The sequence below is a fragment of the Chlorocebus sabaeus genome, chromosome 16, assembly GCF_047675955.1.
Source record: "Chlorocebus sabaeus isolate Y175 chromosome 16, mChlSab1.0.hap1, whole genome shotgun sequence".
NCBI classification, from domain to species: domain Eukaryota; kingdom Metazoa; phylum Chordata; class Mammalia; order Primates; family Cercopithecidae; genus Chlorocebus; species Chlorocebus sabaeus.
This window is the reverse complement of record NC_132919.1, coordinates 33,216,422-33,240,298: the sequence shown is the minus strand read 5'-3', so window position 1 is coordinate 33,240,298 and position 23,877 is coordinate 33,216,422. Positions and strand designations below refer to the sequence as shown.

Here is a 23,877-nt window from a genome sequence, read left to right as displayed (position 1 = left end):
TGTGAATAGTGGTTGTAAAGTAAATACTAAGCCCCCTTTTTTTAAAGAAAGATACTACTTGACCTTTTATTTCATGTTTTGTGTTTCAAGATCTAATTCACAGAACAGATTTTACAGTTTATTTACCTAAATGTTTGTTAAGAGTTCAGATATAACTTAACTCCCTTTAAACATATCTTTAGTTATGCTTGATAAGAAAAATTCAAATGAAGATTGTATTCTAGTATAAATTGTTGATTTTATAATGACATTAAATATTAAAGTTATATATTTTTGTGCCACACATTAGGGTGAAGAAAAGTTCACTTTTATCGAGGAGTGTGTTAACCCTCACTCTGTTACCTTGTTGGTTAGAGGACCAAATAAGCATACTCTCACACAAATCAAGGATGCCATAAGAGATGGACTTCGTGCTATCAAAAATGCCATTGAAGATGGTAAGCTCTTTCTTGTGATTGATATGAACCTCACATATATGTGTGTATATGTGTATATACACACACACACCCCTATGTATATATACATATATTTTTAGACAGAATCTCGCTCTGTTGCCCAGACTTTAGTGCAGTGGTGTGATCTCAGCTCACTGCAACCTCCACCTCCCAGGTTCAAGCAATTCTTCTGCCTCAGCCTCCCAAGTAGCTGGGATTACAGGTGTGCACCACCACACCTGGCTAATTTTTTGTATTTTTAGTAGAGATAGGATTTCCTCCATGTCGGCCAGGCTGGTCTCGAACTCCTGGGCTCAAGTGGTTTGCCCTCCTTGGCCTCCCAAAGTGCTGAAATTACAGGTGTGAGCCACCACGCCTGGCCTTTAAATTTTTTTTAATTTTATTTTTAAATTTTAATCTATTTATTTATTTTGAGACCAGGTTTTGAAACTGGCTAATTTTTGTATTTTTGGTAGAGATGAGGTTTCACCATGTTGCCAAGGTTGATCCTGAACTCCCGGGCTCAAGGGATCCACTTGCCTTGGCCTCCCAAAGTGCTGGGATTACTGGCATGAGCCACTGCACCTGGCTGCAAACCTCATATATATATATATATATATATTTTTTTTTTTTTTCTTTTTTTTTTTTTTTCTTCTCAAGACAGGGTCTTGCTCTGTCACCCAGGCTAGAGTGCAGTGGCGCAATCATGGCTCACTGCAGCCTCAAACTCCTGTGCTCAAGTGATCCTCCCACCTCAGCTGGACGATAGGTGCATGCCACCACACCTGGCTAATTTTTAAATTTTTTTTTGTAGAGATGAGGTCTCTCTATGTTGCCCAGGCTGGTCTTTAATTCCTGGCCTCAAGCAGATTTCCTCCCTCAGCCTCCCAGAGTGCTGGGATTTGTAGGCATGAGCCACCACATTCAGCCCATGTTGAGCATCTTTTAATGTGCTTATTCGCCCTCCATATATCTTCGGTGAATTTTCTGTTTAAATCTTTTGCCCTTTTAAAAAATTGGATTGTTGGCCAAGCACAGTGTCTCCCACCAGCACTTTGGGAGGCCAAGGTGGGAGAATTGCTTGAGCCCAGGAGTTAGAAACCAGCCTGGGCAACATAGCGAGACCATGACTCTACACACACACACAAATAGCCAGGCATGGTGGTCTGTACCTGTAGTTCCAGCTACTTAGGAGGCTGAGGCAGGAATATCACTTGAGCCTCAAGAGTTTGAGGTTACAGTAATGTGAGCTATGATCACACCACTGCACTCCAGCCTGCGCGACAGAGCGAGACCCTGTTTCCAGAAAAAAAAAAAAAAAAAAGAAAAAAAATTGTGTTAGTTTTCTGTTGTTGAGTTTGAGAGTTCTTTGGGTGTATTTTGGGTACAAGTGCTTTTTCAGATATCTGTTTGGCAAATTTTTCTCCTCTATGGCTTATTTTATTATTAACAGTGCCTTTCAAGGAGGAGTTCTTAATTTTGATGAAGTCTAATTTATTATTTTTATTCTCTCATGGATTATGCTTTTGGTGTGGTATCTAAAAAATCTTTACCTAACCTGGGGTCACAAATATTTTTCTCTAAAAGTGTTATAGTCTTATGTTTTACATTTAGATCTGTGATTCACTTTAAGTTAATTTTTGTATATGGTACAAGTATGGATACAAGTTCATTTTTTCATATAAAGGTATCAGATTGTTTTAGTCTTATTTGCTGAAAAGACTTTCACCACTGAATTGCCTTTTCTCATGTATAAAAAATCAGTTTTTCATATTTGTGTGGTTCTATCTCTGTGCTCTTTTTTCTGTTCTACTGATGCATTTGTCTATTTTAATGTTAATATGATATTGTCCTGACAACTGTAGCTTTATAATAAATCTTGAAATCAGTATTGTTAACTCTCATTTTTTTTTAAGTCATTTTGGTCATTCTAAGTCTTTGGCATTTCCATATGACTTCCATATGAATTTTAGAATCAGCTTGTCAGTTTCTACCAAAAAGACTGCTGCTGGGATTTTGATCAGAACTTTTTTTTTTTAGAAAGGATCTTACTCTGTCACTCAGGCTGGAGTGCAGTGGCGTGATCATGGCTCACTGCAGACTCGACCTACTGAGTTCAAGTGACTCTCCCACCTTAGCTTTCCAAGTAGCTGGAACCACAAGCATGCACTACCATGCCTGGTTAATTTTTTTTCTTTTTATTTTCTGTAGAGACAACGTCTCATTATGTTGTTGCCCAGACTGGTCTCAAACTCCTGGGCTCAAGCGATCCTCCCGCCTTGGCTTCCCAAAGTGCTAGGATTACAGGTGTGAGTCACTATACCCCGCTTGAATAGAATTTTATTAAATCTGTAGATCAATTTGGGGATAGTTGATGTTTTAATAATGAGCCTTCTAACTCATGAATGTCATCTTATCTATTTATTTGAGTCTTCTTGAATTTATCTCAGCAGTATTTCATAGTTCTTAGTATATGAGCCTCACACACTGTTTTCCATATTTATCTCTATATATTTCATTTATTTTGTTGCTATTGTGTATGTTATTTTTAAAATTTCAATTTCTGATTGTTATTTGCTAATATATAGAAATATATTTTATTTTTGTACATTGATCTTGAATTCTGCAACCTTGCTAAATCACAATTAGCTTTCTTATAGGCTTCATTGAATTGCTTATATAAGTGATTACGTTGTCTGCTAATACAGTTACTTTTTTCTTTCCAATATGGATATTTAAAAATTTTCTCCCTTATTTCATGGGCCAGAACCTCCAATGTAATGTTGACTAGAAATAATGAGAATGGACATCCTTTCCTCATTCCTCATCTTAGGGGGAAAGCATTCAACCTTTCTCCATTATGTATGATGTTAGCTGTAGGTTTTTACCAGGTTGAGGAAGTTCTCCCTTCTGCACCCAGTTTGCTGACAGTTTTTAATCAAGAATAAGTGCCAGGCTGGGCTCGGTGGCTCACGCCTGTAATTCCAGCACTATGGGAGGCCGACACGGGTGGATCACCTGAGGTCAGGAGTTTGAGACCAGCTTGGCCAACATGGTGAAACTCTGTCTCTACCAAAAATACAAACATTAGCTGGGCATGGTGGCAGGCACCTGCAATCTCAGTTTCTCATGAGGCTGAGGCAGGAGAATGGCTTGAACCTGGGAGGCGGAGGTTGTAGTGAGCCAAGATCACACCACTGGACCTCAGTCTGGGTGACAAGAGTGAAACTACTTGGTTGTTTTTTTTTTTTTTTTTTTGTCAACACACACACACACACGTTTCTGTCTCTATGAGTTTACTCTATGTATCTCATATAATTGGAATCATACAGTTTTTGTCCTTTGTCTGTCTTATTTCACTTTGCATAGTGTCATCAAAGTTCATTCATGTTGTAGCATGTGCCAGAATTTCTTTCCTTTTTACTATTGAATAATATTCTATTGCACGTATATATCACATTTTATTTGTCTGTTATTGGAAACGTGTTCCTTTTACCTTTTGGCTATTGTAAATAATGCTACTATGTGTATTCTCCTTTTAATGTATTATTTGATTTAATTGGCTAAAATTTTTTTAAGAATTTTTTATATCTGTATTCATAAGCAATATTGATCTGTGTATATTTTTTCTTGTAATGCTTTTATCTTTTTTGGTGTTAGAACAATGCTGTACTCATAGAGTGAATTGGAAAGTTTTTCTTCTTGTTCAAATTTCTGAAAATGTTAAGTTGCTGTGGAGAATTGGTATTATTTGTATTATTTCTTTCTTAAATGTTTGGTAGACTGTCAATAAAGCCATCTGATCCTTGGAGTTTTCTTTGTGGGAAAGCTTTTAATGACACATTCAATTTTTTTAAATAGACATAGGGCTATAAAGGGTTTTGTTTTTTTTTGAGTGAGCTTTAGTGGTTTGTAGTCTTTCAAGAATTTGTCCACTTCATCTAAGTTAGGATCATCAACTACTATCTATGAGCTAAATCTGGTTTGCTGCCTGTTTTGGTAAATAAAGTTTTATTGGAATGTGGCCATACTCATTTGTCTATGTATTGTCTATGGCAAGCAGAAAGTACTAACTTCTGATCTACAGTTTCAAATTCATTGTCATAAAGCCAATCATAATGTTCATTTATTAATCTTTTTAATATCTGTAGAATCTGTAGTGATGTAACTTTTCTCATTCCTGACATTTATCATTTGATTAATTTCCACTTTCATTCTAATTATTTCCTTTCTTTTGCTTGTATTAGGTTTCATTTGTGCTTACTTTTCTAGTTTTTTTTTTTTTTCTTCTTTTTGAAACAGTCTTGATCTGTCACCTAGGCTGGAGTGCAGTGGCATGGTCACGGCTCACTGCAGCCTTGACTTCCCAGGCTCAGGCAGTCCTCCCACCTTAGACTCCTAAGTAGCTGGGATTACAGGTGTGTGCTACCACACCTGGCTAATTGTGTTTTTTATAGAGATGGAGTCTCACTGTGTTGCCCAGGCTGGTATTGAATTTCTGGGCTCAAGTGATCTATCTGCCTTGGCCTCCCAAAGTGCTGGGATTATAGGAGTGAGCCACCAGACCCTGCCCTTTTCCAGTTTCTTAAGGTGGAAGCTGGGGTCATTCATTTGAGAACTTTCTTCATTCCTAATATAGGTGTTTCGTGATATAAATTTCTCTTTAAGTACTGCTTTAGGGATGCTAAAATTTTGATATGTTGTGTTTTCACAGGGAATGGGATCAGGGAAATTTTCAAAGGTTCTAGTAATCTCTTTCTTAAGCTGGGTGGTAGGTACACGGATACATTTGTTTATTTGTACATTTATTCTTTATATCTTACACATATAAATATTCTTTTGAGTATATTCTGTATTTAACAAGGAACTTTTTAAAAATGTGAATGGGAGGTAATGATGTAATAATCTGGTGGGTAAACAGCTCTGAGCAGTTACATTGTGAAGTGAAGCAGAGAAAGGGGGTAGTAATTTTAAAATGATGTGAGATAAAAGGGGAGATTGTTTTCATATTGTTTTGTTTTAAAGCAAGTTTGCTGATTTAAAAAAAAGTCATAAACTTTATGAAACCATACAAGTAGCAGATATAAAAGTCATATCTTGATGTGAAATTTGATGCGTTTAACCAAAACTCTTGCTTTAGAATAATAATACCACTTAATTTTTTTATTAGATAGCAGTTTGAGTTATGCTCCAGCACCGAAAACAAATACTTCATTGAGTTCCAAGAATTCCCTATCAAAAACTAGGGACAAATTATCTTGGCCTAAAAAATTTTCATGCCAGATATTGTATTCAGTTACCTGTCAATATAAATTATAAATAACTACCTCTTAAAAGTAGTCATAAGGCCGGGTGTGGTGGCTTACACCTGTAATCCCAGCATTTTGGGAGATGGAGGTGGGTGGATCACTTAAGGTCAGGAGTTCAAGACCAGCCTGGCCAACATGGTGGCCCCCCCCCCCCGTATCTATTAAAAATACAAAAATTAGCTGGGTGTGGTGGTGCACGCCTGTAATTCCAGCTACTTAGAAGGCTGAGGTAGGAGATCGCTTGAACCTGGGAGGCAGAGGTTGAAGTGAGCTGAGATCGTGCCACTACACCTCCAACCTAGGTGACAGAGTAAAACTCCATCTCAGAAAAAAAAAAAAAAAAAAAGTAGTTATAAAAGAGTAAGATGAAGGTAAAAAGAAATTATTCTTGCTTACCAGAGGATAAGCAGCGAAATAAGCTGTTTGCAGCCAGTTATCTGTACTATGCCTATTTATTTAATGACATATAACTTCAGGATGTTTCATAAGATAACTGAGAAATTACTAAGCTGTGCAATTTATTTGGTTTTTGTAGATAATACAACACACTTAAATAGTGAATTGCTTTTCTCTCTTTCTCTCTCTCTCTGTCTCTCTCTCTGTGTCTCTGTCTCTCTCTCTCTTTTGGTCTTTATGGCATGTCTTGCCAATCATATTTTTTCTCTCCAATAGGTTGTGTGGTTCCTGGAGCTGGTGCAATTGAAGTGGCAATGGCTGAAGCTCTCGTTACATATAAGAACAGTATAAAAGGAAGAGCTCGTCTTGGAGTCCAGGCTTTTGCTGATGCCTTACTCATTATTCCCAAGGTACAACTACCCTTTTGGCCAAATAACAACTGGTTAGACATAAAGGTGTTTAATTACAAATTGCCCATATTATCTGATAGTTAATGGAGTAGACAGGTATTTATATGCATTTCCTTACACAGTTTTCTCTTAGATATTTTACAACTAAAGCAGGGAAACTTTTGGGATAACAGCCCAGAATCCTTGCACGATCTCATGAAATAGCCAACTTACCCCCTTGCTTCTTTCTCTGAGTTCCAAAAATTAAAGCAGCTCTAAATATTTCCTTCAGAAATGACTCATGATTAATCATAATGAAAAAGTTTAGAATTTAAAATTTAGTTAGATTTTATGGTACATCTTTGTTTTGTTAGTGGTATCCAAATGTAATCAATTTAAATTGTGGAGAGTGAGGGCTTGAGGCTATTTAGCATTCCTAGATACAACCTTATATTTGTCATCATCATTTTAATTCCTAGAAAAAGAGAAAACAGAATTTTTCCATGTGGCAACCTAAGGACAGAAAGCAACCATTCCTTTCTCTTTGCCTTAATTGGTTTCAAACCACCTTAGAAATATAGTAAAATTACTTCAAAGATGCTATTACCATGAATTAAAACATTATTAACAATGCCAGCAAAATCTCTTTGCTAATTTTTATTAAAATTTTTCATAATTTGTGAAATCTTTGTGAATTAGATTTCTACTTTTTCTTTCCCCAGAGTAGCGAAGTCAGTATGATTGTTGACAGAAATTGGTAACCCCAGTGTACATTGGTGGTACCTTTTTCCTCATCAGCTGGTGATTTGGTACCACTTGGAAATGAGCCTGGTTTGGAGTGCAGGTATCTCCAACCCTGTTACCACAGGTCGTGACTCTCCTCATGAAGATGAGGGGCACAAAGGTGCTGCAAATATTCTGGTTTCCTCAGCAAGTGCCTGTGAAGAACTGGAGGGCATGTGACTAGCAGCACTAGAGGAAACAAGAATATCATTCTACTTCCTTCCACACTGAAAAAAAAAAAAACACAAAAACCTTTTGCAAGAGGGAAATTAATGTAGTAGAGTGGAAATGGGGGAACTCTGATGTCCTCAGAATTTACTGTGATGTGCATAGGGGCAATGTTTAAGTAAATATAAAAAATACTAGATAGATGAAATAATAATTTGATTTAGATTGAAAGTGGAATTCTTCAAAAGGAGATGATTGCCATGTTATAGATGTGTTTTTACAAGAGTATTTTGATATTTGAGATATGTGAAGGTATTATGCATATATATTTATTATTATTTTTATTACTAAAGGTTCTTGCTCAGAATGCTGGTTATGACCCACAGGAAACACTAGTAAAAGTTCAGGCTGAGCATGTGGAGTCAAAACAACTTGTGGGCATAGATTTGAATACAGGTAAGAAAGGGAAGGAAAATTAGCTGCTTAATAAAGAAAGAGGTTATTCTTTAGTTACCCATATCTTATAGTAAAGAAGTAGAGATTTGGGTAACTTTAATATTTAAATTTTGGATGCCTTTAGTTTATTTTTGAGCTTCTTAAAAAATGTTCATTCATTTGAGAAATAGTTATTGAGTGCTTGTTTTCCTCTTGGGCTTCACACAGAACAAAACAGACAAAAATATCTGCCCCTGGGAGCTTATGTTGTAGTGGGAGAAGGTAGGCAGTAAATAATAACTTTAATAAATAAATTCCTTCAGCATCTTAGAAAGAAATGAATTATACGAAAAAAAGAGTGGTTTACTAATGATCATGAACGCTAGTACAGGAGGGTGGAAAGAGAACAGCAGCTTAAAGAGGTTGGCCATGGTAGGCATCATGAAGATGTCTGTTGAAAAAAAGTGGAAGGAAGTGAGGAAATCAGCCATGTAGGCAACTGGGGTTAAGTGTTCTAGGGAAAGAGAACAGCCAGTGGAAAAGCCAGTGTCTGACGTTTTTGAGGAAGGAGGTGAGAGAGGTGACAGAAGGTCAGATCATGCAGGGGCATTTGGACCAGTCTCAGGACTTTGGCTTTTACTTTAGAGGAGCAGGGAGCAATTTTGAGCAGAGGTGTGACATGGCCTAATTAATTAATTTATGAGGCAGTCTCCTTCTGTCTCCCATGCTGTGGAGTGCAGTGGCACGATCTCGGTTCACTGCAACCTCTGCCTCCCAGGTTCAAGCAATTCTCCTGCTTCAGCCTCCGGAGTAGCTGGGAATATAGGTGTCTGCTGCCACGCCTGGCTACTTTTTGTATTTTTAGTGGAGACAGGGTTTCACCATGTTGGCCAGGCATGTGGCCTAATTCTGTTTAAGAGAATCACTCTGGCCACTCTCCACTCTGTAGAGAAGTCAGCTGAACAAGTAGAAGGTTGGAGTTGCAATCAACTGTGGTGGAGAAGACTGGCTGGAGCAGGTTGTAGGTGAGAGGACATTAACATTCAGGTTTGGCAGAGTCAAGGTTGAAGCATCTGTAATCTTTTAATTAAAAAAGTTGGATATATGGGTCTAGAATTCAAGGAAGAGGTCTGGGTTGGAGATTAAAACTTGAGAGTCAGGCCGAGTGCAATGGCTCATGCCTGTAATTCCAGCACTCTGGGAGGCCAAGGTGGGTGGATCACTTAAGGTCAGGAGTTCAAGACTAGCCTGGCCAACATGGTGAAACCCCATCTCTACTAAAAATGCAAAAATTAACTGGGGATGGTGGCAGGCACCTGAAATCCCAGCTACTTGGGAGGCTGAGGCAGGAGAATTGCTTGAACCCAGGAGGCAGAGGTTGCAGGGAGCCGAGATTACACCACTGCACTCCAGCCTGAGTGACCGAGCAAGATCTCTGTCTCAAAAACAAAAACAAGACACCAAAAAAAAAAAAAAAAAAAAAAGAAAAGAAAAGAGAAAAAACAAAAACACTCAAAAAACCTTGAGAGTCATCAGATATGTATGGTTTAAATCTAAAAGTCTGGATGAGATCACCTAGGGATTAAGGGTAGAGAGAAAAGAGGCTAGGACTGAACTTTTGAGTACTCCAGCATTAAGAGGTGAGAGGGGAAGAGGAAGAACCAGCAAAGTAATCAGAAAAGGAGCCACTAGTGCAAAAGAAAGAAAACCAGAGGAGTGTGGTATCCTGGAAGATAACAAAGAGTAGACCAGAGAGTGTGATCAACTGTGTTAAATACTGATAGATGAGGCCTAAGAATCAACCATTGGATTTAACAATATGGAGGTCATTGATGACCTTGACAAAAGTAGTTTTGGTAGTGTATTAAATCTTTTTAGAAGATATCAATTAATATTAATAGAAAATAGTAAGATTTTGGTATTAAAATTGTTTTTACTTTTCAGGTGAGCCAATGGTAGCAGCAGATGCAGGAGTTTGGGATAATTATTGTGTAAAAAAACAACTTCTTCACTCTTGGTAAGTTCATATGAACATAAAGTGAAAGACCTGTAGAGTCATAATTGATAATATTAAGATGAAAATGTTTCTATTATTTTTGTCATTGTACAGTGGAAAAATCGTCAAGTGTTTGAAAGGTGTGGTATTGTTATTAGGACTAGCTTCTGTCACTTTATAGTCCATAGTCCCTTTTATATTTTAAGTCTAGCAGTGTAAAGTTATAAGAAAAATTAATCTTACTATTTGAGGGGGAAAGAAAAGGGGAAATTTACTGAAATAGTAGCACATGCATGATGGAGAAAATCAAATGATATTGTAAAAATGAGCTCAATTTTGCCGGAATATAAATCAGGAATGCACCTTATCAGCAAAGGAGTTTAAATTATAATACAAAGGGTGACATTTGGGCCAGTGCAGTGGCTCACACCTGTAATCCCAGCACTTTGGGAGGCTGAGGCAGGTGAATCACCTGAGGTCAAGAGTTCAAGACCAGCCTGGCAAACATGGTGAAACCCCGTCTCTACTAAAAATACAAAAATTAGCCAGGCATGGCGGCAGGTACCTGTAATCCCAGCTACTCGGGAGGCTGAGGCGGGAGAATTGCTTGAACGTGGGAGTCAGAAGTTGCAGTGAGCTGAGGTCTTGCCATTGAACTCCAGCCTGGGCAACAAGAGTAAAACTCCATCTTGGAGAAAAAAAAAAAAAGGTGACATTTGTATTTGTATTTATAACAGCCTTGTCTCATAAAATATCATACCAACATCATTAAAGTACCCTACATAGGTAAAGATTGCTGGAGAAAAAAGCTAAGAGTGGGTTAGTAGGCTTTACTCACCCTCTCACCTTTTTCCTTAGCACAGTGATTGCCACCAACATTCTCCTGGTTGATGAAATTATGCGAGCTGGGATGTCTTCTCTCAAAGGATGATTGAATTCAAAATCAACCCTTCTAGAAGATGAAATTTAGTACACTTTACATCTGACTACTATTGTGTAGCCTGAGCCATTCTGAATTTCTACACAATAAATGCAGTTTATATCTTTTGGATCTTAACAGTCTCAAAAAATATTTCATCAAGGTATAAAGAACACAAGAAATACTTTTACAGTAAATGAATAATAACTGGAATATTTCCCCAAGAGTCCTAACTCCCCACCCTTTGTTGTATGCTACTGCAGTTGTTATAGCATAGGATCTTTATTATTCTTAGACCTTTTGGCAAGTTTTAATTAATGAAATAGAGGTTTTAGTGCACTCAAGTAAATTTCCAATTTATCAGAGGGTATAAATGTAGTAGGACAAAAATGTTTCATTTTCTCTCAAAATTCTTTCAGTGACGTCTTGCGGCCACTCTTTCCTCTTATAAATACGGCATGTAGCTTTGGGTTACATTGTTTATAATATCTGACTCAATTTATTTTGGATATCATTTATTATATTTTACCTGGCTTTTTTTTTTTTTTTGTATATATGATCAACAATTTATGCTACTGTGCTAGCTCTGGTAGCTCTCTGACTAGATGGTGAGATAGAACAGGTCTCATCTGGAAAGAGGAGAATTGTTGACACCAGCAGTGGGAAATAATTGTTTTTAGCTTATAATACAACTGTTCAGTGTGGATATTATAGCAATATCTTTCTTGTTTGAAACTCTAGAATTAATCTATTATGCTTTTTATTGTTATTAGAGTTCTTGTGGTTAACTTCTTTCCATGGATGTTAGTTGATAAGAGACTAAAATATGGCAGGTGCATTAATGGAACTTTGGCCTGTTTGTGCATATAGGAGAAGGTTCCTTTAACCATTTAATGCCCTAGTTGAGAACCTATGATTTTATAGCCTGTTTTTTTCCACTTAATATGATATCAACATCTTTCTAAGTCAGTATTCAGACTTTTTCTTTTTCTTCTTTTTTTTTTTTTTGAGGTGGAGTCTTACTCTGTCACCCAGGCTGGAGTGCAGTGGCATGATCTTGGCTCATTGCAACCCTTGCCTCCTAGGCTCAAGTGACTCTCCTGCCTTAGCCTCCTTAGTAGCTGAGATTACAGGTGCACACTACCACACCTGACTAATTTTTGTATTTTTAGTAGAGAAGAGGTTTCACCATGTTGACTAGGCAGGTCTCGAACTCCTGAGCTTCAGCAATATGCCTGCCTCAGCCTCCCAAAGTACTTGGATTACAGGCATAAGCCAGCACACTTGGTCCAGTATTCAGACTTCTGAACCATCACTTATGTATGTTTACACGGCATTGCATTGTATAGTTATACCACAATTTATTTTACTAATTCTGTTTTCAATTTTTTTTGCTGTTATAAAGAAAGATCTCCTTTTTAAACTTGTCTTTATCCTATAGAATAGGCCTTTTAAAATGGGCATGCCATGCATATGGCCATATCTTTTCTGTGTAACATTGTTTAAATTTTGAAATATTTAAAATATACCAAAAAAGACAGAAAGTAATATAATAAACACGTTTGTACCCTCCACCTAGCTTTAACAAATAGTAACATTTTGCCATATTTGTTTCAGATTTTCTTTTCTTTTCTTTTTTTTTGAGGCAGAGTCTCCCTCCTGCCACCTAGGCTGGAGTGCAGTGGCACCATCTCGACTCACTGCAACCTCCACCTTCCGGATTCAAGCGATTCTCCTACCTCAGCCTCCCGAGTAGGTGGGATTACAGGAGCCTGCCACCATGCCTGGCTAATTTTACATTTTTGGCAGAGATGGGGTTTTGCCATGTTGGCCAGGCTGATCTCAAACTCCTGACCTTAAGTGATCTGCCTGCCTCGGCCTCCCAAAGTTTTGGGATTACAGGCATGAGCCACTGTACCCAGCCAGATTTTCTTTTAAAGAAATACCAAAGTACAAAATGTTAAGATGCCGCTTTCCCCACCCACTCCCCATCATGCTTTTTCCACCCTTCCTCCCTAGAGGTGATCTTTATTGCCTATGTACTTTTATTTTTCCCACTCTTTATTTTTTTATTTTTATTTTTATTTTTTTTTTTTGAGACAGTTTCACTGCTCAGACTGGAGTACAGTGGTATAATCGCGGCTCATTGCAACCTCCACCTCCCAGGTTCAAGCGATTCTCCTGCTTCAGGCTCCCGAGTAGCTGGGATTACAGGTGCCCACCACCACGCTTGGCTAATCTTTTGTATTTTTAGTAGAGACAGAGTTTCACCATGTTTGCCAGATTGGTCTTGAACTCCTGACCTCAGATTATCCACCCACCTCGGCCTCCCAAAGTGCTGGGATTGCAGGAGTGAGCCACTGTGCCTGGCCATTCTTTATTCTTTTGCATACCTGTGACAACATAAAAAATTCATTTGTGGTATTTATTTATTTAATTTATGTAGAGACAGGGCATCACTCTGTCACCCAGGCTGGAATGCAGTGGCATAATCAGCTCACTGCAGCCTCAAACTTCTGGGCTCAAGCAATCCTCTCACCTTAGCCTCCTGAGTAGCTAAGACTATAAGCACATGACACCACACCTAGCTAACTGGTGAATTTTTCTTTTTTTCCTTTCTTTTTATTATTTATGTATTTATTTATTTTTGTGGAGATGGGGTCTTGTTATGTTGCCCAGGCTGTTCTTGAACTCTTGGCCTCAAGCAGTCCCCCTTCCTCGGCCTCTCAAAGTGGTGGGATTACAGGTGTGAGTAACCAGCCTTTTCTTGGGTTTTTAAAATGTATAAATTGTATCGCTCTGTAGATATACTTTTGTGCTTTTATTTCCCACTTAATAGTTTTGAGATTTATCCATTCATTCATTTTAGCAGTTTTGGAGTATTCCAGTGTATTTCTTTTTTTCAAAAAAAGTTACACAAACTTTTATTTAAAAAAAAAAAAAACAGCCTTTTTTCACTCAGTTATGTACTATATTGCATTTTCCACTTAGTTCAATGCTTTAACGCTCAAGGATGCCTCTGCTTTTGATTGTACATGGGCCTGAAGCATCCTAGGTTTTGGCAAGCAGACAGGAGACTCAACAAAAACCCAAATAGGAATATTAATGCAGGGCACATCTGTAAACATATTATATATTTGAAAATTACAATATCAGTCAAAGTGACACAGTTTACAGGTGAAATGAAACTATCTGGAACTGCCTTACCACAAGTTTCTGAATCTGGACTGATATAATAAGTGATATATATATAAAATGTATTTTAAAAGTTTTGTTTACAACAAGTGGGGTTTGCAATCTATGCTTATACTTATAAAATCTAAGCAGGACATATTCAAGTATACTTCTTGTTTGTATGTATGTATGTGTGTGTGTATGTATGTATGTATGTATGTATATATGTAGAGACAGGGCCTCACTGTGTTGCCCAGGCTGGTCTTGAACAGGTACCTGGCCTCAAGTGATCCTCCCACCTCAGCCTCCCCAAGTGTTGAGATTACAGGTGGAGGCCACCCCACCTGGCCTTCAGTATGTTTCTATACTACAATGTCATGTTCCAGTAAGTTAAAGAAAAAAATCTTCAATATCAAAACTTTCAGAATATGTGTCAATGGCTTAGAAGAAAATACCAGAGATAGTCGTAGAGACTTTTTCATGAAATGTTGCATTACCACTTCTTGATGGTGAGAATGAGTGTCAGAGACTCTAAGTTGAAAAGTGATTTAGAAGAGTTGGACTCTTGATTATGAAGTCTTAAGAGTATCTTACCTTATTTATTTTGCCTATGTTATTAATGCATAGGAATGATATGATAAAAAGTTGTATGTATAAGTTTAAAAATCTCTTACAGTAAATATAAAAAATGTATGAATGATAAAGTATTATGTCATAGTTGAAGTGATAGCATTTTCTTTTAGTCTGTGAAGTAATGGGTGCATCTTATAATGAGTGACATTTTAGATTCAATGAAATATGATACTATTTATACACTGCTGGACTCAATGCTAGTATTTATTTAGGTTTTTACATGTGTTCATAAACACTGTTGTCCTATAATTTTACTTGTTCTACTTTCCTTTTCTAGTTTTCAGATCAGTGACATATTAGCCTCATAAAATGAGTTGAGGAATTATTACTCTTTGTTTTCTATGGAAGTTTGAGTCAGTAAAATGGAGGGTTATCTATTTCTTGACAGTTTGGTCTGAGCCTAGTAGTTTTTTAAATGGGTGGGATAGATTTTTGAGTACTGATTCAATATTATTATTTTAGGTCTCATGTTTTCTATTTCCTTTTGAGGCTGTTTTGATACTTTATATTTTTATAGAAATGCTTTATAAAATGATACTTTTTCCCTTAAAGTCTTATTTTGTTTTATATTCATCCAGCAGTGCCAACTCTATTTTGGTGCAGGGGATGGGGAAATGATACTATTTTTCTAGTACGTTTTCCCATCCTTTTATGAAATTTCTGTTTTCAGGTATTAAGTGTGTCTCTAAAAACACATCATTGCTAGATTTTATTAATTTAATAACTCACTGCAACCTAAATCTCCTGGGCTCGAGGGATTCTTCTGCCTTAGCCTCCCGAGTAGTTGAGACTACAGGTGTGCACCACCACGGCCAGCTCATTTATTTTTTATTTTATTTTTAGTGGAGATGGGGTTTCACTATGTTGCCCAGTCTGGTCTGGAACTCCTGAGCTGGACCAATCCTCCTGCCTTGGCCTCCCAAAGTGCTGAGATTACAGCCTCTGCATCCAGCCAGTTTTATTACTTTAAAAAATTCACTTGGGCAGTATCTTTTAACTGGTGAGTTTAGTTATTGTTGATAATTAGTGATAGATTTATTTCTACCATATAATTTTGATACTTTTTGTTTACCCTTCTTTTTAAAAAGTGCTTTCTCTTTTTACTACCTTCAGTTAGATTGATTCAATTTTGTCTACTCCCCATTTTTTCTCACTGATGGTTTGGAAATGATATATTCTATTTTTATTACTGTAGGGTTAATTTAAAAATTTTAACTTGCAAACTTAACATAGTAACTCTGCCCCTCCCTAGCAATACAAAGTCCTTAAAACATTTTAAATACAGTAATTCATCCTGTGTTTAAATGTGTTTTTAAATCTTCTTGTTTTTAAATCTCTTAAATTAGTTATAAATAATAATCACTTCTTTTTTTTGAGTTGGAGTCTTGCTTTGTCACCCAGGCTGGAGGGCAGTGATGCAATCTCAGCTCACCACAACCTCTGCCTCCCAGATCCAAACAATTCTCCTGTCTCAGCTTCCCAAGTAACTGGGATTACAGGCGTGTGCCACCACGCCCGGCTAATTTTTGTATTTTTAGTAGAGACGGGTTTTCACCATGTTGGTCAGGCTGAGAATCACTATTATTTTATAAAGTCTATTTCTGTTTAGACTTTTCATATGTTTATTCATTTCTTTGTTCACCACTCTTTCTTGCAACTGTCTTCTTCCATCTGGATTCACTTTCTTTCTTACTACTATATATTCTTTCTCCTTCTAGTGTACACCAGATAGTAATACTCTCTTAGTTTTTCTTCCTTCAAAAGGTCTTTATTGCTCCTTACTATTGAATGATAATTTACTAAGTTACCCATTGTTTTCTCTCAGCACTTTGAAAATATTATCTCATGGTTTTCTGCTATTGTACAGGCTTTGTCATTATGACACGTATTTCCAAGTTCCCTTCCATAGGGTTTATACCAATTTGCCCTCTCAGTGGCAAGTTATAAACATGGGACCATTTTTACTTTTTTTTTGAAACCCTCAAGTGGTATAATTTCACATTCCACACCTGAGCATGGTGTAGGCCTAGAGCTTCAGTTTTTTTACAGGTATCCTGAGCAGAGCAAGTTTTCCCATTACTTCACTTGGCAGGTGGGTGGAGTGCGTCCAGCCTCTGTATTGGCCTCCGTAAATGTGCCTTTTAAAGGCTCTTTTTTCATTTAGGGGCCTTAGCTTCAACTCCTTTTCAAACGTGGCCCTGTTTCTGTGTGGGTGTTAAAAGCCTGACATCTAGACTAGATCTTAATCTAGTTTCTTCTTTTCTTTTCTTTTCTTTTTTTCTTTTTTTTTTTTTGAGACAGAGTCTTGCTCTGTCGCCCAGGCTGGAGTGGTGCAGTGGCCGGATCTCAGCTCACTGCAAGCTCCGCCTCCCGGGTTTACGCCATTCTCCTGCCTCGGCCTCCCGAGTAGCTGGGACTACAGGTGCCCGCCGCCTCGCCCGGCTAGTTTTTTGTGTTTTTAAAGTAGAGACGGGGTTTCACCGTGTTAGCCAGGATGGTCTCGATCTCCTGACCTCATGATCCGCCCGTCTCGGCCTCCCAAAGTGCTGGGATTACAGGCTTGAGCCACCGCGCCCGGCCTAGTTTCTTATTTTCTCTGGCTTCTGTAGTTCACCTTCAGAGTTTGTCACTCTGTTTTGACTTCCTTTGGAAGAAAATTTCCCTTTCTCTTTGTTAAGCTCAACTATATAGGTTTTGTTTTTGTTTTGTATGCTCTTTACTTATTTATTTTAATGGTAAAATATACATAACATGACATTTACCATTTTAACCACTTTTAAGTATATAGTTCAGTGGCATTAAGTACATGTACATTGTTGTGCAGCCATCACCACCATCCATCTCTAGTACTTCTTTTCCTTGCAAACCTGAAACTCTGTACCCATTAAACAATAACTCCCCATTTCCCCCTCCCCCGGCCCCTGTTAATCACATTCTACTTTCTGTCTCTATGAATTTGACTACTCTATGTACCTCATATGAATGGGATCTTTCGGTGATTGGCTTATTTCACTTAGCATAACGTTGTCTAGGTTCATTAATATTGTAGTGTGTGCTAGAATTTCTTTCTAAGGCTGAATAATATTCCATTATATGTACCTACCACATTTACTTATTCATCCATTGATGGGCACTTGGGTTATTTCTACCTTTTGGCTATTATGTATAATGCTGCTATGAACATGGGTGTGCAAATATGTTTGTCTCTACTTTCAGTTCTTTTGAATATATACCAAGAAATGGAATTGCTGGATCTCATGGTAATTCTATTTTTAATTTCTTGAGGAATTTCTTTACATTTTTATACTCATCAGCAGTACACAAGGGTACTAATTTATGTCTTCACCAGTATTTGTTATTTTTTGATAACAGCCATCCTAATGGGTATGAAGTGGTATCTGATTGTGAGCCATACATTTCCTCTAGCATTTTTAAGTTTGTAAATTAGGGATGAGGTGGAGGGTGGTCCACATTAGCTAAGACTGCTATGTGCTAGAACTGCCAGATCTATCTATTTTTAATGCATGTGTTAGTCCATTTTCACGCTGCTGATAAAGACATACCTGAGACTGGGAAGAAAAAGAAGTTTAATTGGACTTACGGTTCCGCATGTTTGGGGATGCCTCAGAATTACGGTGGGAGGCAAAAGGCACTTCTTACATGGCAGTGGCAAGAGAAAAATGAGGGAGAAGGAAAAGCAGAAACCCCTGATAAACCCATCAGATCTTGTGAGACTTACTCACTATCACAAGAATAGCATGGGAAAGACCAGCCCCCATGATTCAATTACCTCTCACTAGGTCCCTCCCACAAAACATGGGAATTCTGGGAAATACAATTCAAGTTGAGATTTGGGTGGGGGCAAAGCCAAACCATATCATTCTGCCCCCGGCCCGTCCCAAATTTCATGTCCTCACATTTTAAAACCAATCATGCCTTCCCAACAGTTCCCCAAAGTCTTAACTCATTTCAGCATTAACTCAAAAGTCCACAGTCCAGAGTCTCATCTGAGACAAGGCAAGTCCCTTCCACCTATGAGCCTGTAAAATCAAAAACAAGCTAGTTACTTCCTAGATACAATGGGTATACAGGTATTGGGTAAATATAGCCATTCCAAATGGGAGAAATTTACCAAAACGAAGGGATTATGTGGCCCTTGCAAGTCTGAAATCCAGTGGGACAGTCAAATTTTAAAGCTCCAGAATGATCTCCTTTGACTGCAGGTCTCACATCCAGGTTATGCTGATGCAAGAGGTGGGTTGCCATGGTCTTGGGCAGTTCCACCCCTGTGACTTTGCAGGGTACAGCCTCCCTCCTGGCTGCTTTCATGGGCTGGCGTTGAGTGTCTGCAGCTCTTGCAGGTGCATGATGCAAGCTGTTGCTGGCTTTACCATTCTGGGGTCTAGAGGACAGTGGCCCTCTTCTCACAGCTCCACTAGGCAGTGCCCCAGTTAGGGACTCTGTGTGGGGGCTCCAACCCCACATTTCCCTTCCACACCGCCCTAGAAGAGGTTCTCCAAGAGGGCACTGTCCCTGTAGCAAACTTTTGCCTGGGCATCCAGGCATTTCCATACACCTTCTGAAATCTAGGTGGAGGTTCCCAAACCTCAATTCTTGACTTCTGTGTACCTGCAGGCTCAGTGCTTCATGGAAGCTCCCAAGCCTTGAGGCTTCCACCCTCTAACACTACAACCTGAGCTCTATGTTGGCCCCTTTGACCCAAGTCTGGAGCAGCTGGGACACAAGGCACCAAGTCCCTAGACTGCACACAACATGGGCACCCTGGGCCTGGCCCACGAAACCACTTTTTCCTCCTAGGCTTCTGGGTCTGTGATGGGAGGGGCTGCTGTGCTCTGACATGGCCTGGGGACATTTTCCCCATGGTCTTGGGGATTAACATTAGACTCCTTGCTACTTAGGCAAATTTCTGCAGCCAGCTTGAATTTCTCCCTAGAAAATGATTTTTTTCTTTTCTATCACATAGCCAGGCTGCAAATTTTCTGAACTTTCATGCTGTGTTTCCTGTTTAAAGCTGAATGCTTTTAACAGTACCCAGGTCACCTCTTGAATGCTTTGCTGCTTAGAAATTTCTTCTGCCAGATACCCTAAATCATCTTTCTCAAGTTCAGAGTTCCACAAATCTCTAGGGCAGGGGCCAAATGCTGGCAGTCTCTTTGCTAAAACGTAACAAGAGTCACCTTTGATCCAGTTCCCAACAAGTTCCTCATCTCAATCTGAGACCACCTCAGCCTGGACCTTATTGTTCATATTATTATCAGCATTTTGGTCAAAGCCATTCAACAAGTCTCTAGGAAGTTCCAAACTTTCCCACTTCTGAGCCCTCCAAACTGTTCCAACCTCTGCCTGTTACCCAGTTCCAAAGTTGCTTCCACATTTTTGGGTATCTTTTCAGCAATGCCCCACCCTACTGGTACCAATCTACTGTATGAATCCATTTTCACACTGCTAATAAAGACATACCCAAGACTGGGAAGAAAAAGAGGTTTAATTGGACTTATAGTTCCATATGGTTGGGGAGGCCTCAGAATCATGGTGGGAGGCATAAAGCACTTCTTACATGGTGGTGGCAAGAGAAAAATGAGGAAGAAGGAAAAGCAGAAACCTCAATAAACCCATCCGATCTTGTAAGGCTTACTATCACGAGAATAGCAGGGGAAAGACCAACCCCTGTGATTCAGTTACCTCCCATTGGGTCCCTCCCACAAAACTTGTGAATTCTGGGAAATACAATTCAAGTTGAGATTGGGTGGGGGCACAGCCAAACCATATCAATGCAAATTACTTAACTAATTTTTCTGTCTGTTGGAGAATATCCAACTTTTAAGTACATAAAAAATTCATGACAGTTCCCTTAAAAATAAAAATACTTTATCCTAAGATTGTTTCATAAATCTCCCAGCTACAGTTAAAGTATCATGAGCCAAGAATCGTTATCCCCCGTCTGCCATTCTCCTAACTGCTTGTTTCTAACCTATCTTTTTTTACAGTCCTTTCTGTAACAATAACTATTTCTTTGCGATCACTTTATTGGTGCCATCACTATTGCTTTATGTTTTGATCCTGTCTCATAGTCATACATTACTACCCTCCCAGCCTCCCACAGTACCACTGCCATCCCAGGGTTTTGGCTCTTGAACATAATTCAGTTTAATGTCTCTAGGTATTAAGGCCTTGTAACAATTCATTCAGTCTTTCTTTGCAGCTGCCTGTATAATTGTCAAAGAGATCTAGGGGAACAAGGATATAATCATTAAGGAGATCCCCAGTGACTCTGTAAATAGTCTTGTTTTCCTTATTCTATTCTAGATTAAACTCTTTAATGAGGAAATCAAGTGCCCCAGAATTAGATTTAATCTTCAATCATACTTTTTCTGGCCTGATGTTTAGGCTAATAGGAAAGGGACAGAGATGGGAACCTGGAATATCAGTGTTTTGGTTGGCTTTAGTGAAAAAAACAAAAACATGCTCTAAACATTTTATAAAGACAGCCTTTTAGTATTGAATTAATTGTGGATTCCTGACTACCCTGCTCCTTAACTACTTCATAAATATTAGCCCTTCTTTAAAGAGGACACTTGGGGACCCGAGCTGGGCCTTTACTGAGGGATATTATGTTTGAGGACAGAGAGAGAAGGGAAGTGCCAGGGTGCAGGTATTTCCCTAGAGCCCACAGATGGTAAGAATGGTTTTCCCATGGGCCTGACTTGCCATCTTCTCCATGCTTGGCAGAGTTCTTGGCATTAAAGAACTGAGGTAATGATGGTCACAATGAACAATGACTTCTGAGACTTTCCCAACATTTCTCAGTTGCTTAGTCCAAGAATCACCTGACATATCCCTGTGTCTGTTTGCTGCCTGGGCCAGGATGAAGCCAAGCGCCTTGTTGGACAAATATCCTGTGGGCCTGTATCTGGCTTCTGCCCTTAACTTGGAGATAAATTTAGATGCAGAGGTTGAGAAACAGGTTTGCGCCATATGCTTGCCTGGTGGGAGCTTCACAAAGGCTCAAAATGCATAAGGAAAGGCTTTGAGAGCAGTGAGCTTAAAATGATTTTTCCTATTGTCTCTTTCTTCTGTAGTCCTGGACTGTATACAAGGGCCAGTTGGTCATGCAGTATTAGTGGGGGCACACCATTCATTGTGCTTGACTGTTCTATCAATTGTAGAACTTTCTAAAAATTGTAGGATGTTTCACACCCCTGGAATCCAGGCACTAAAGGCCAGTAGCACCCTCCATTCTTTGTGACAGCCAGAAATACCTCTTTGCTTCCAGATGTGCTCAGGAAGACGGTATCACTGAAGGAAACTTTAACTGTTCAGGAGTCTACCTACTAGTATATCGTTTGGGTTACTTGGTTTTTTGTCTTCACTAAACCTTAGTCTTAAAAGTTCTCGTTCTACCCTATGCCCCAATCTAGGTTGGAGAATGTGGTAGACTATCCTATGGGGAGGTCGATGTTGGAAACCCTTCTGTCATGCAGTTGTATTTGTGAAACAGGGTTATGCTGGCAATTAAAAATGTTGGGGCTGAACTTGGTGTCTCATGCCTATAATCTCAGCACTTTGGGAAGCTGAGGCAGGAGGATTGCTTGAGCCTAGGAGTTCAAGACCAGCCCGGGTAACATGGCAAGACCTCATCTCTAGAAAAAAAAAAATTAGCCATGCATGGTGGCATGCAACTATAGTTCCAGCTACTTGGGGGGCTGAGGTGGGAGGATTGCTTAAGCCCAAGAGTTCAAGGTCATACTGAGCTTTGATTTTGCCACTGCACTCCATCCTGGGTGACAGAGCAATACCCTGTCTATAAAACAAAAACAAAACAAAACAACTAAAAAGAAGAATGTTAGCTCTGGAGCCATAGTGTGTGGAACCGTATTCCACCTCTACCATCTATCAGCTGTTTGATGTGGGGCTAGTCACTTAACCTCAGTTTTCTCATCTATAAATGGATTATATGACATGCATTTGGCTGCCTGAAGTTGAGATCAGGAATGATATTAACTTAAGCAACATAGAAGTTTATTTTTCTCAGGCCGGGCATGGTGCCTCACGCCTGTAATCCTGGCACTTTGGGAGGCCAAGGCGGGCAGATCCCTTGAGGTTAGGAGTTTGAGACCAGTCTGGCCAACCTGGTGAAACCGCATCTCTGGGTAATAAAAAATTACCCAGGTGTGGTGGTGTGTGCCTGTAATCTCAGCTACTCGGGAGGCTGAGACACAAGAATTGCTTGAATCCTGTAAGACAGGTAAAATTTTACAGGATTGTTGTGAGGATAAGTCAGTATGTGTTGGTTGCTATACACAGTGCTTGAGCCATACTTTGTGCTTAACAACTGCTTAGCTACTATTATTTTTATTATCATCAATAGTTATGCATCAGTATGCATTGGGCATGTAGTTTGTTACATAAATAGAGCAAAATCAATTAATGACAATAACTCTGCAAACTTTTGCCTCTAGCAGTGGAGAAGTGTCAACACTGCTGTGGCTGTGGGACCAAGATCCCGCTGCTTGGAGGCAAATTGGTGAGTGTGCCATAGGGGTTTGCCAAATACATGTGTGCTTTCCTGTTTCCCCCCTTGGCATTCTCTCAATCTCTGCCCCAGAACTGTGACTGATGAGATGTGCAGTTTGCGGGGGCCTAATGTTGCTGAAAGGCCACAAGGCCTATAAAGCCATTTTTCCTACAGTGCAGGGAAAATATTTCTGCCTAAGCACTGCATGACATGAAGTGAGAGCCCTTTTCTGTTACTTTATTATTATCACATTAAACTTTCTAGAGATGCAGGCTTAACTTTATACCTATATGTGGGTAAGCTAAGGGAGTATAGTTTGAAGGTACCAAGAATGTCCTGACATTCAAACTCCCTACCTTCTGTGGCTAAAATTCCAACATTGGTGTTTTTTTTTTTTTTTTTTTTTTGATCTGGGTTTTTGTTTTAAAAGCAAGTACGTAGAAAAGATAGCAGGCCCAGGTTTTATCCTTTGAAAGGCCTGCTTTCAAGGTTGGTCCTTGGTTGATACCTGGGAATTTGGATTTGGAAGTGTTTTCACTGCCCTATGTTCAGACTGTCGGTGTGATTTATGCTGAATACCTGCTTTCCTTTCGGGAGTCTGGAATTTTGGGCACATTTGGGTATGTAGGCATGTAGTTCCTTCGTATATAATCAGCCTCTAATAAAGATCCTGGACTCTGAGTTTCTAATATGCTTTCCTGGTTG

General features: G+C 39.0%; 1 protein-coding gene across 6 annotated transcripts in view; it reads left to right on the top strand.

The window, feature by feature from the left end:
- CCT6B (chaperonin containing TCP1 subunit 6B) overlaps window positions 1–23,573 on the top strand; it is a 45,148-nt gene extending 21,575 nt beyond the window's left edge. For 2 of the 6 annotated variants that reach the window (XM_073004850.1, XM_073004852.1), the window contains exons 10-14: window positions 290–437; window positions 6,416–6,549; window positions 7,833–7,935; window positions 9,859–9,931; window positions 23,117–23,571. In XM_073004850.1, the coding sequence (XP_072860951.1) occupies window positions 290–437; window positions 6,416–6,549; window positions 7,833–7,935; window positions 9,859–9,931; window positions 23,117–23,270 (612 nt within the window). In that variant the 3' untranslated portion in view covers window positions 23,271–23,571. Of the gene's footprint in view, window positions 1–289; window positions 438–6,415; window positions 6,550–7,832; window positions 7,936–9,858; window positions 9,932–10,768; window positions 10,968–23,116 lie in introns of those variants that run through there. The other 4 variants (XM_008011028.3, XM_008011026.3, XM_073004851.1 and 1 more) reach the window with 3 other exon arrangements.
- The last annotated feature ends 304 nt before the right edge of the window (window positions 23,574–23,877 follow it).